The sequence below is a fragment of the Aptenodytes forsteri genome, unplaced genomic scaffold (genome assembly GCF_000699145.1).
Source record: "Aptenodytes forsteri isolate BGI_AS27 unplaced genomic scaffold, ASM69914v1 Scaffold109, whole genome shotgun sequence".
In the NCBI taxonomy this organism is placed as follows: Eukaryota; Metazoa; Chordata; class Aves; order Sphenisciformes; family Spheniscidae; genus Aptenodytes; species Aptenodytes forsteri.
In genome coordinates, this window is record NW_008794431.1 from 2,422,049 (window position 1) to 2,435,779 (window position 13,731).

Here is a 13,731-nt window from a genome sequence, read left to right on the forward strand (position 1 = left end):
GTGAGTCAAAACTAACTTGTAAGACACAGAAAGTCTCCAGCTCATCAGTTTTATCAGTGCTGTTCATACAGAATCAAATAAGAATTAGACAGACGCGGGGCAGGGCAGGCTCCGGTACAAAGCCCCCGCTCCCAGGGGAGGCGGGGGCACTTGACCTTTTGCCATGCTGGGGCAGTAGGCAGGCCCAGAAGACACCTACCGATGTCAACCCTTGAAACAGCAGCTTTAGCGTTCTCTTATGCCCTTAAATTTATTTAAAAAAAAACCAACCCAAAACTGTCAGAGTTCAGGTTACTGGGGACACGACACACTGCAGCCCAACACAGGCACACGCGTGCGACATCAAACACAACGCACGACGACTTCGCTCTGAACCTTCATCACTCATCTTGTACCACAGGTACTACGGAAGAAACAAGCGCGTCCTTCTTATTTCCCTTCTGAATCTCCTAAAAACTAACGCAAAGAGTCACGCTGCCATGCTTCCCTCACCTTTTACACACTTCTTTGCTCGTAACGGCAACCTGGGGCTTGACTCTTGCTGGGAACAGTCTAGATAGGTACCTGATGAGAACCGAGAACCGTACAGGCAGATGGTACAGAGCAGAAAACCACAGTGTGAATTGATCTAGTTTGGTTGCTTTCCAAGCACATCCAACTGAGTGGCTGAAAAGGGAATTTGACACGTGCATGTACATGCGTATTTAGAAGAGCATAACTAGCCACGAGGCTGGAAAACGTGGATATATGAAATCAAGTTACGATTTTGTGTTAATGCTGACGATACTTCACATACTAGCCATATGGCACGTCTCAAAGCTGTTCCCATTTGTTTCACTTAAAGATCTGTGAGAAAAATCCTTTCTTGTGTTTCAGCTCTACTAGAGGATCCAGATCAACTTCATGGGGCTCTTAGGAGTTAGCTGCCCTTGCATGGCTGCTGCAGGGAGCCCAAACTTGGCCAGGGAATGCCACCTCCAGGCCACAGAGTAGAGAGGGGGGGAAGGTGATGCATTGCGAGAAGACGATCTCCAGAAGAAGGAGCCCCCAAAGCTCCTTCTCTCTGCCTGAGCCTCAGAGGCTGTTGAATGCTTTCACCACGAGCACGCCTTTCTGTCTATAGAGCTGGATGTCTGGATGGCTGCGTTAAATATAGTAGAACCCTTATACACTAATTGACGATCATTATGTCAATACGAGCAACAGCCTATTAACAGTGTGTGTGCGCAAAGACTGCAGAATATGAAATGCTAAGGCAAACGCTTGTTTTCATTACTTCTTGCATAGCTGTTGGCACGTAAATTACCACTTCATAATAGGCTCTTTGACATTCTTTTGCATTAACTAATGCGACTATATGTATTTTTACGGTGCAATCACAGCTATCAGTTTCCATCTGTTCTACTGTCCTTTTGGTATGTTATTGCTCTGAGGAAGTAAACAAAAATAGATCACTACAAAAACAAACCTGTGTGACAGTCTAGACTAAGCGTCTAATTAAAAATAAGATTTATTAGAATAGAGAGAAACTTCATAGTAAAACAAAGACACAGTTTCTCTAACATATCTGGTATTATTCTTGGCAAAGCGAAGTAAGGCTATAAATTTACTGAAACAAATCAGTATGGTACTGATGTACCATACTGATCTGGCATCACTTTTCCTGACTACGAGAACACGTTAGGAAAACTCTTTGTTTTACTGCAATTTTAGTCACCGTAAATTTCTTTTCTAATTAGAACCTGAGAGTATTGGGGCTTGTCTACACACAGGTTTTGCACAGACACAATTACATGGGTAAGAAGCCAAACGGACTTAACACTAATGCTACTCCCTAGTCTAGACACAGTTAAAACGAACTATACCAGTATAACTAGGGCATGCTAAGGGGTTGCTCTGATATCAGTTAAACAGGCACTTTGTTATCGGAGGGCTGGGAAGTGGCCCTTGGAGTGGTGGAACAACAACATCCAACCTCTGAAAAGACTCAGAAGAGACCATGGAAACATCTGGAGCCTCCTTCCATCAGTCAAAAGGGTGCGAACATCCTCTGATGAGATGCAGTCTCAAGGTTCAAGACATGCACAGGAAACGGGAAAAGGCAACAGCAAAGATTTCAGGAGCCAACGACAACATAGTCTTACCCCAGTAAAGCTAGTGGTGAGAGCTGGAGACACCAAGAGGGCAGGCAGGCTTTGGTGACCAACTTCTGCAGTTCTCCTAAATGGACAGCCACCGATTGCTTCACCTAATACTAACACATGGAAAGAAAACTGCACTCCCAGCAGCTCAGGGGGGGCTATCATTTTACATGGAAAAGGAGTTGCTTATTAACATCAATAGAACCCAAGAATCATTTAGAGATTTGCATGAAGAATTTAACACTTAGCAAAAATAAGCACATGAAAATTTTGCTCTGGTTTTGGCTATTATTTCTAGTGTTTGCATTCGAGATGCATGAAAAATAATATTTTCCATAACAAAGAATGTTGTTTTTAAAGTCTAGTGCTTTTTAACATAAAAATTATGAAGTGACCTCACATTCAAAAATGGCCAGAGGCTGCTAAAATACCAAAGAAATGAGAAATTCTAGCTATTAAGAAAACGTAGCAAGGCAGAATCATTAAAGAAATTAGAGAGGATGAAAAAAGGGACAACTTTGAACCAAAACCCACAAATTGGTTTGGAACAGTTTTTGACATAAGGCACATTCATCTCCTACTCTAATTCAAGGAGAGCTTAGAGATCCCTTTTCAGATCAGTGCAAGTGACAGCAATAACTTAAATAACCACACGTTTCTCAGAATCAGCAATATCAGCACCAGGAAGAAAAAAACTGGCTTTGGAGCTGGGACAAGGCAGCAGATTTTCATTGTTTACTCAATCGTTTCATAAGTAGTTTCCTTTGTCAAGCTACAATTAATGTGCCGTGTATCATTAAAGAATAAAACGATTTATAAATAGTATGAATACAAGGAGTACCCCATTGTTCTTATTTGTACTGGTAAATACGAGACATGCCAGATAAGACTTCTCTGAAGCGGGTTTCAAATTCTCTTACTAAATTTAAAGCCCTCCACCGTTAGCCAGCTTGGTTAGAAAAGTAACACCTTCAATGTTTTGCCCCACCAATCCACCCCTTTCCCTCTCTGAAGGGGATGTTAGGCCTAGCCCCGCATCCCTGAAGCGGTACCCAGCCCAAACAGCACAAGGGATGCATCGTGCTCCTATGGCTCAGGCAGCCTCTCCTGCAACGTATTCTGTCATTCCTGCTTAGCAGCATCTTCCCTTTCTTAGTCCGGGTTTCTGGAGCTCTGCACCAGATACGTGCAATGGAGAAGACTCATTCATCTCACTCCTAGGTCCAGTGAGGACCCCCGGGGTGCAGGAGTGACACAGAGCTAGCTAAGCCACAGGACCTAGGCTGGGCTGAGTCAAAAAGCTCCACATAAAGTAGTTACATCATGTGATCGTGGTTTTATGGCCATGGCTGAGGTTCACACTGAGTCAAGGTGAAATGTCATACGATTTTCTTTCCAGGGGAAGAGGGCCATTCATTCTGCCTGTCTTCATTAACTTCCAGATCTTTACTATGCCAATAGTCTACATTGTCTAAAATCCCCATATCTTGCCTGACTGAAGAACACTTTTTTCCTAGACTATGGATTTGGGAGATAAAAGCCTCGCCCGTCTTGGAAGTCGAAGTTTCCCAATAGTGCCAGTCATGAAACATAGCACAAGAAGCAGGTACGAATGTACAAATGCAAAAGAAAACTCAGCACCTCATGTTTCCCTGTCTGAAAATGAAGGCAAATCACCCCTCTCTTGAGAGCATGCTAATATTCACAGGTGAAAACTGCTACCACAATCATTGATCTGCCTCTCCAAGTATTTCCATTTTCAAATCAACGCCCTCACTAAATCTTTCATTTAAAGTTTATACGCTTTCCTCATTTATACCCTTCTCTCCCTTCCTTCGAAACTAGGAACCTATTTAAAGTATATGAAAGATGTTTAACTGAACAAGTAGTTCACCTCCCAACCTGTTACCCTCTCATTTGCCATACACGATATACATGTTAGCACATCACTGGTCCCTAGCAAACCTACTGCTCCTTTCAAGGAATCCGTCCACTGAAGGGTTAAACACACAAACTAGAGATCCTGTCTAATTCTGTTTAATCCCTAGTAACAGAGCACAGAAGATGAGGTATTGTCCCTGGGTTCCTATTATTACCGCCAGCCGAGAAACAGGGTACAACATACGACCACCCAAAATATCACACAGCATACGATTATTGTTTTGAAGGCAGGATTGAATAAAGTCACATGGTTTTCAAGTGATGCCAATATGCATTAGTCATTCTATATTAAATATAAAATCATGATGGTGAAACCCTCAGCCCTGCCTGAAGAGGTTAAAAGAGAATTTCTGGTGGAGAGCCAAGAGAAAGGAGCTAAGCAATTGCCAAGTCTTTTCTTTCAGCAGAAACACGTAAAAAGGGTGTAAAATGGCAAAGAGAAGGGCTCCCTTCAGGACACCTACATTATTTTTTTCTTATCTGAGAAGAACAGCGCAACACCTAATGATTAATACAAGAAGGGAAAAACTAAGACTGACCACAGAACACGTTCACACAATGTCAAATCATCCCGTTTGTCACTGTAGATTACACAGAAATAGGCTAGAAGTCCAAAATAAAAAAAGCTTTCAAATTCATTAACAACATCCAAAATTACACCACTTAGCTGTAAAACACAATGGAACAAGCACTTGGGTTTTCTTTGCAAATCTCAAAGTATTTGGTCCTTTGAGCACAAAGCTTTACCTCATGACTTGCACTTTTCTGACACCCCCCCCCTTTTCTCTCCATACAGTAATAACAAGCACAGAAACATATACAAATATGAAACCTAGTGCTAGAAAAAAAACAATCCACACACTGTAAATAAACTGTTGTGTGTTTTCTAAACTCTTTGCTGTTGCTTATTTGTTGAAAATATAATGCAACCCTTCAGTTTCAAGGCACGTCAGCTGCTTTGGGTTCAGAAGGGGATTCACCACAGTCCTGCCGTTCCAGAGCTCTTCCCTCGGCCCCTCTCTTCAGAAAGGGCTAGTGTACAACCCTGGTAGCTATGCAATCAGTGGATCTATAGTCTGATCCTATAGGGCAAACCCCAGGGGTGCATGAGAAAGGCTGGAATGAGACTTTTTCAGTTGGAGCACTGGGTGGATCTTCTCAATATAGTTGATATTATTATTATTATTAAAAAAGTAGAGTTTAGTGACAGAATTTGGGAAAAAAGATATCACACCATTTCCCAAGGACAAGGATTGATTCACTTCTAGAGTAAGTGGTTTCACGCAAGCCTGCTCTTTTATACTGCCTGCTGGCTAGACAAAGCCTAGTCACTGTTTCGAAGCTGTAAGTATCTCTATTTCACACCAGGTATCTGCCACCCAAAACCATTCCTAAAGTCTACATTAGACAAAAGAACTATTAACTTTCTTGCTGCTGCTGCTCTCCTCATCAGTCTCAGCCAGCAAGTTTAACACCGGGTGGCTCCGAGTGCTCAGTGGTTCACTCGCATGCTACAGCGCAATTAAGATGATGTCTGGCATCAGGGCAGAAGGCATAGCAGGCAGTGAAGAAGAATGTAGAAGTTGTTAAGCATATCCTACTACTGTTTTTCTCTTTTCTTTAACCACGTTCAGAAACAAAACCCAACATACTCTTCATAAGAGAAGGAAGAAAGAAAATACACAATACTCAAGCTTTTTCCTCACGAAAAAAACCCAAACAGAAAACAAACAAACAAAACTTATATTCAGCTTATCTGTTCAGAAAGCTGTCAGGTATAGTGGTACCAGTCCTATTAGGCTTTGCCTGCACACCTGCATCAATGCTTTACAACTTACTTCTCAAGGTGGAATCTAAAAGTCAGTCAGTCTTCATCTTGCCATGTATACACCAAAAAAAGTTGAAGACATTACGGGCAAAAGAACACTTAAGTTTTGTGGCTTTAGATATTCCACAGGTTCACCCACATTCATTGTCCCTCATCAGTGTTCTGGTTATACCACCACTCAAGCCATCACCTTTAAAACCAGGACTGGAATAAAACATTAAACCTTCTGAATTATACATTCGATGCACAAAGACTTCAGCATGAGTGTGCTTTAAGGTGGGTTTCCAAAAATAAGAGATAGTGTTCACATACTTGGGTGCTGGCTGGTTTTTTTATGAAAGAAGACTGGCAGCAAACTCTCAGACCAAAACGTGTGCACTGCATACATCAAACCAAAACCAAAAAAAAGTTGCCATCCAGAAGTAATACGGAAGAAAGCTGCATTGCTTATTCAGCACCTACTGACAGTCAGCTTGCACAAAGAATGTCACTGTAGTAGTTCGTGTTCACATGTGGGACAGCAAAAGCCATTCCAGAGAAATTCAACCAGTCACAAGAAAGACTGCATACGGTTATGTTTTTTTAAAGTTGATAGCTGATTATAATTTATAATATATTTCTGAAGCAGCACAGTAAGCTAATTACGTTTGGGAGAAGAAGCATTTTAGAAGCTATAAAGATACGAGTAATATGAAATCCTAGCTCCCAACCATTGCTTTCAGCGTTCTTTACAGAATAAAACATTTGCTTTTGATTTCAGGAGTGGTTTATATTCAACAGTATAAAATTTGTTTAAAGTTTCAATGGTTGTTCTCTCCCCTACTCACCAAATATTTGTATTAAATACTTCTACAACGTGTGAGACCATAGGGTCTCCTACGAGTCCTTCTCCAGTCAAGAAACTCTTTGGTCATGCAGGCAGACTTAAAGTTGAAGGACTGTGATCCAAATACCCACTGACAAAGGCTTAACCCTCAAAACAACTGTCCATCAAGACAAAATATGACATAATAATAATAATAATAAAAGAAAAAAATTATAAAGGTTTAATCTTTTACAAATTACTAGCAGGGGTACAACGACCTATATAACAGGAATCTTCTCATAAAATTAGCATGAATTATTTAAACCAGCAGCACTACTAGAACAGGTCATTTTCTAATACACTACCACTCTTCAAAACATGCTAATCAACAGCACATAGCACACACACTAAGGTGAGCTCTCTCATATGTGCTATAAAATCTTTGAGTTTGAACAGTGCTCAAACTCCCTGCCTAGCAATTACTTTGTAGAGCATCAGTCACTGCCAGTACAGGAGAGCGAGGTTACATACCTATACAGATCATACTTAAGTTACAGTAAAACAACAAAAAAGTGGCTATGAAGAGAAGGAGCTACAGCTGCCAAGTAAGAATTAGAAATACCACACCTGCGAAAATCAAAAAGAAAAAAACCCAAACCACCACAGTATCCTCGGTGGCTCAAAACTAAGAGGTAATTCCCAAGAGGAAGGATAGCTGGGGGTAATGCCTGGGACGCACAGGGCTAGGCAATGTTGAGGTAATGTGTTCAGCTGGCGAGGGAAGTGGTTGAATCACTACGCACTACCAGCATCCTCTGCCGGTTGACCCACTCAGCAGTGCCAGTCCCAAACTTCCAGGAACTGCAAGTTAAATGGCTCATAGTGAAGTGCAGAAGGCAGGTCCAGAAGATGGTGGAACTTAAACACAAAGCTCCCTTTCACACCAGGCTTCTCGGTATTCCCGCAGAAGACAGCAAGAACCGTGTAACGATCAGCTCTGCAGCTCAATTACCAGACAGAGCAAATAAAACATTTGTACTTCACAGATGATGTTTCAAACTTGTTTTCCACCCTTTGCTGCTCAAGCTAGTCATGCAGAGAACATTTAAAAACTCTTCAGTCAAGGCAAATGGCTTTGCGATAAGGAAAGTTGCCAGCTAAAAATCTTACACTTTTACCGTGTGTCGCATCCAAGAACAGAAACAAGACCATTTTCACACTCATCAGTGAGGGTAAAGAAGTAACCTAAATTGGAGATGCATGAAGAGACCTATCTGAGGGACTTAACCAGGCAGGGACACTAAGCACATCCAGGACTTGAGACGCTAGATGAGCTGTTCAGAGAGGAATCCCCTACTGGCCAGTTCTCAGACAAATACTGACACAACGACTGTAGTGGAAGAAGTTCAGTTATAATTCACATAGGAATAGAAAGACTTAAAATAATTAACGATTGCTAAAATGAGAAGGCATGCAAAAGTCCAAAATGCCCGTGATTAAAGCTTTTAGCACCTGAAGTATTTAGTACCTAAAATTTATTTGACCAACATTGTGCCTACAGTAGCCAAATTTAAGCACTATGCCTAAGCCTCTCTCAGATTTCTAGAGGCAGCTTTGAGGAAAACAGTTTGAGGCATACTAATTGAAAGGTTATCTTTAATGAATCAGCAGACTTAGCTTTCAGGTCTTCTGCTGTGCCCTACCGTCTGTAAAACAGCTAACAACAAATACACAAAATGGCTCATTTAGAAAGCAAACAGGTAAGTAATTACTTAGTAAAAGCTTTACCTCTGCTCGTTGCGTGCGGGGCAAAACAGATGACTTTTCAATGGCATAAACATCCACCAAGTAGAGACGGGCTCCTTGCTCCCTGTCCAAAATGGCAGCGGTCTGGATGACACCAGTATGGCGCCCGATGGTGAAGAGGCGCCCAAGACTCTTATCTTCGCATCGGACGGACACGATGTAATATTCCACCTGAGCTTCAGAGCCCCGTGGACTCGCCGCTTCGATAGATATCACGTTTGTCCCGATAGGCTCGCCTTCTTTTAAGATGGTTATGTATTTTGGCTGAGTGAAGACAGGCCCATCAACCCCTTGCAGAATTATAGTCATCTCGGTGGTGGATTTTCTCCTTTCAGGGCCCAGATCCGTGGCAGAAACTATGAGATTGTATATGAGCTGAGAAGGCACCAAAGCTGACGCCACTCTTAAATCTCCACTATAGCGATCCACAATGAAGGTTTCGGTATCTCCATTGATTATTTCATATTCCACTTCTCCATTGGCACCCTCGTCAGGATCTGCAGCAATAATTGTCGTTAGGATGGAACCGATCACAACTGAAGGGTCGGCTGCGAGAGCATTTTGCGATATGAACACAGGAACATTGTCATTTTGATCCGTCACCAAAATGGTCACATTCTTCAAAGCAAATCGTCTGGACTCCACAGGAACAGCCTGATCGGTGGCTTTGACTGTTAACTCAAAGAGATTAGCAAACTCACGATCTATTTCAGCACTGGTAAATATCGTCCCTCTCACTTCATCTATACGGAAATGATTACCCCTTGGCATCTGTTGAATGATTGCATATGTTAGCTGCCCATTAATATCCGCATCTGGATCATGAGCAGTCACAGAAATGACAGAGCTACCAATAGGAACGTTCTCAACAATAGATTTAAAGATGTCACCTGGAGGAAAATTAGGAGGGTTGTCATTAAAATCCCTAACATGTATTACCACTGACATTGTAGATGACCGTGGTGGCCTTCCTTGGTCTTTTGCTGTTATATTTAGCTTATACAGAGACTGTGTCTCAAAGTCCAGTTTCTTTGCAAGAAAAATACTACCGGTGTTGGGACTGATGCTAAAGGTCCCATGATTGTTTGTCCCCGTAATGCTATAGTGGAGGTCAGCATTGTCACCTGAATCAGAATCAGTGGCAGGGACAGATGACACAAGTTCACCGACTCTCATATTTTCCAAGACATCCACTAACAAGGTTGACTTGGGGAAGGAAGGACTGTTGTCATTTTCATCCAATACCTCAATGCTCAACATGCAAGTTGAACTTAGGGAAACTGCTCCAGAGTCTACCGCTTGGATGACGAGCGAATACGACGCAGTAGCTTCATGATCTAGTTTGCCTACTAAGGTCACTTGACCTGTGCTACTCTCTATTGCAAACTGTTTTTCTTCGTTTCCCTTGATTACAGAGTAATGAATCAACCCATTAACCCCTTCATCAACATCTGAGGCGGAAACTCTCAGAACCTGTGTCAGATTCGCTGCCAATTCTGATACAGTAGCTTGGTAGAGATCTTTCAAAAATTTGGGGGCATTATCATTGATGTCTTTCATGTAGATTTGTACAGTTGCCTGATCCTTTAGAGGCTTTGGCAACCCCTGATCTGTTGCTATTACTGTGAGACTAAATACTGCAGCTCCCCTTTGTCTCATAAGAGCTTCTCTGTCAAACTGATGAGTGCTTCTTATTTCCCCAGTTACCGTGTTCAGCTCAAAATCCGGCTGCATATGCTCAAATGAGTACCTGACTTCACCATTTGGCCCAAAGTCTTTATCTACAGCATTTATTTTACCTACATATGATCCACCTCTCTGCTCCTCTTCAAAATAAAATACATAGTTGGTACTGTTGAACAGGGGCCTATTATCATTTACATCCTCCAGAATTACGGTAACATTCACAGTAGCATTGAGCGGTTCCACTGCTCTGTCAGAGGCAACAACCACTAAAATATATCTTTCCTGAAGCTCACGGTCCAGTTCACTTTTTATATACAGCTGACCATCTGGGAATATGCCAAAGGCATCCCCAGTATTTCCTTCAACTATACTGTAAGCTATTTCACCATTCACTCCCGAGTCTTTGTCGGAAGCCTGCACCTTAAAGAACCTGGAATTCACAGGCTCCGACTCCAAAATGGTAATTTCATAGGAAAGCTGGTCAAACACAGGTGGGTTATCATTTACATCATGGACAGAGACAGTCAGGATAAAGTTAGAGGACAGCTGCGGCACCCCCATATCCAAGGCCAGGATTTCCACCTGGTAAGACCCAGCATTTATGTCAAGCGGCCCTATTAAGCTTATGGCACCTGTTTGTTCATTGATTGAAAACAAGCCCTTTGGGTTTTGCTTAAGGCTGTAAAGGACCACGCCATTAACACCTTCATCAGGATCAAGAGCTCTGGCCTGGAATATGGTATGCCCGGCTTTCCAGTTTTCAACCACATTTACACTTTCCACCGCGTGAACAAAGTGTGGGGAATTGTCATTTAAATCTTTGACAGTTATATTGACCACAGCATCTCCAGTTATCGCCCCACCGCTAGCAACCACCTTCAGCTGGTAAAATGCTTGCTCCTCCCTGTCAATAATACTGGCTGTGGTGATCTGCCCCGTCACTCTGTTGATGGCAAACATGCCCCTTTGGTCACCTGTTGTAATAAGGTAACTGATGTTGGTGTTGAGGTCCATGGTGGAAGCAAGAACAGTACCTACGTGGTAACCTAGGGCAACATTTTCAAAGACAACAAAACTGTACATGCCCTGGCTGAAAACAGGTGGATTGTCCTGGGTGTCCAAGACAGTGATGGTGACAATAGCTTGGTTCTGCGACTGAAGATGGCCACCATCAGTGGCCACGATCTGCAACTGGTAAGCAGTTTTCTCCTCCCTGTCAAGGGCTATTTTTGTTGTGATGACTCCTGTCTGGCCATGGACCTGAAACCTGGAGGTGTCTCCAGCTGAGATGCTGTACTTGACCGTCCCATTGGGTCCCAGATCAGGGTCCGTGGCAGACACTGTGGTCACGTAAGTTCCAGCTGGCTCATTCTCTTGGATATGGGCAAAATACTGAACGGGGTAAAACACAGGGCTATTGTCATTCACATCCAGGAGAGTCACGTTAACTCGGGCTATCGAAGAAAGGGGAGGAGAGCCTAAATCAGTGGCCAGGACCTGCAGGGAGAAGTGAGCCTGCTCCTCCCGGTCCAGCTGCGAGATGGTGCTGAGCTTGCCCGACATGGGATCCAATCGAAAGATCCGGCGAGGGGTCACCGAGGAGGGGCCAACCGCTGCCAGCGCTGGCTCAGCTTCCTGCAGGGAGAAGCGGACAGTCCCATTGTCCCCCAGGTCCCCATCTGTGGCGCTCAGGACCAACAGCTCAGTTCCTGACAGGGAGTTTTCAGCCAGGGACACCTGGTAGCCCTCGGGTTGACTGAAGCGAGGTTTGTTGTCATTGACATCCAGGATGGTGACCACCAGCTGTGCGTAAGAGAACTTGGGCTGCACCCCTTGGTCACGGGCACTGATGTTGAGCACCACCTGAGAAGCAGTCTCCCGGTCCAGCCCACTGGAGACAGATGTGCCCGCAGCATGCCCGGCGGTGCCACCCTCGGGGCCGGCCGTGGTGACCAGCCCGCTGTGCTCGCTGATGCGAAACCAGCCAAGCTCGTTGCCCGAGACGATGCTGTATTTGAGGTTGGCATTGAGGCCCGAGTCACGGTCCGTGGCACTCAGGCCCCGCACGTAGCTGCCCAGGGGCACCTCCTCACTGATGTTCACCCTGTAGACCGACTGCCCGAAGACAGGGGGGTGGTCATTAATATCATTCACAAAGATCACCAGGCTAGCTACTGAGGAGCGGCTCACAGGAGCTGCCACCGCCCCATCAGGGGAAAGGGAAGAAGTGGGGGAGCCCGGGGGTGGTGGCAGGGCCCCGTAGTTATCCGCCACCGCCACCGTAAGGTTATAGGCTGGGATGCGCTCTCGGTCCAACGCGGCTGCTACCTTTATGAGGCTGAGGTTGGGTACCTTACTGCTGTGCACCTCAAAGTGCCGCTGCTCGTTTCCCGCCAGGATCGACACAGAGATGTTCCCGTTGGCCGCAGGGGAGTCGGCATCGCTCACCGTCAGCAGGGCCACCACCGTGCCAGGGGCCGCATTCTCATCCACAGAGGCAAAGCGGGAGGTGGCCGGGAAATAGCGAAACTTCACCCGAGGCTCGTTGTCATTGACGTCAAGCAGGCGGATGAGGGCCTCAGCCCGGCCGCTCAGCGCCGGCACCCCTCGGTCCATGGCCTGCACCGTCAGCGAGTACTGCTGTCGCATCTCATAGTCCAAGCGCTCCCGGATGCGGATCACCCCGCTCTCAGGGTCCACCTCAAACGGGAGGCTGCCAGCCCCCTCCCCACCACCACCGCTGCCGCCATCACCTCCTTCCAGGCGGTAGCGGATGTCAGCATTGGTGCCTTCATCAGCATCAGCTGCAGCCACCTGAAGAACACTGGCCCCAACAGGCGCATCCTCAGGCACTCGTGCCTGGTAAAGAGTCTGGCTGAAGATGGGTGGGTTGTCATTGATGTCCTGGACGGTGACGTTGACCTGAAGGTAACCCCGCCGACGGGGCTCGCCCTTGTCCTCCACTTGCACCAACAGCTGGTAGGTGGGGGTGGCCTCCCGGTCCAGCCCACCCCGGGAAACCAGGTGCAAGAAAGCTCCTTCACCACTGGGGTTGAGGGTGATGTTGAGCCGGAAACGCCCCTCCTCGTTGCCGGCCACAATGCGATAGGAGCCGTGGTCTACACCATTAGTGCCACTGTCGGCATCAGTGGCCGTGTCCAGGATGAGCTGGCGCCCGCTGCCCGTGTCCTCCTTGAAAGTCACCACGATGGAGGGGTCGGGGAAGACGGGCGCGTTGTCGTTGAGGTCGAGCACCAGGACCCGCACCTCGCTGGGGTAGGTGGGCTGGCTGGAGAGCACCACCAGGTCCACCACATCGCTGGCCAGGCTCTCGCGGTCGATGGTGGCGCGGGTGTGCAGGGCGCCCGAGGTGGCGTTGATGGCGAAGAGGGCGTGGTGCTCGCTCAGCCGGTAGGTGAAGCCGGGGCGGGTGGCGATGGTGCCCACCCAGGTGCCGGGCGGCTGCTCCTCCAGCACCTGGAAGACCTGGCGGGGCTCCGCGGCGGCGCCCAGCGGCAGCAGCG

The 13,731-nt window shown here is 45.8% G+C and overlaps 1 protein-coding gene across 1 annotated transcript in view; it reads right to left on the reverse strand.

The window, feature by feature from the left end:
• Positions 1–13,729, reverse strand: part of FAT4 (FAT atypical cadherin 4) — a gene marked incomplete at its 5' end in the record, with an annotated part of 155,217 nt that extends 141,488 nt beyond the window's left edge. The window contains one exon of the mRNA XM_009289508.2: positions 8,504–13,729. Coding sequence (XP_009287783.1) covers positions 8,504–13,729 — 5,226 coding nt within the window. The remainder of the gene's footprint in view (positions 1–8,503) is intronic.
• Between the last annotated feature and the right edge of the window lie 2 nt (positions 13,730–13,731).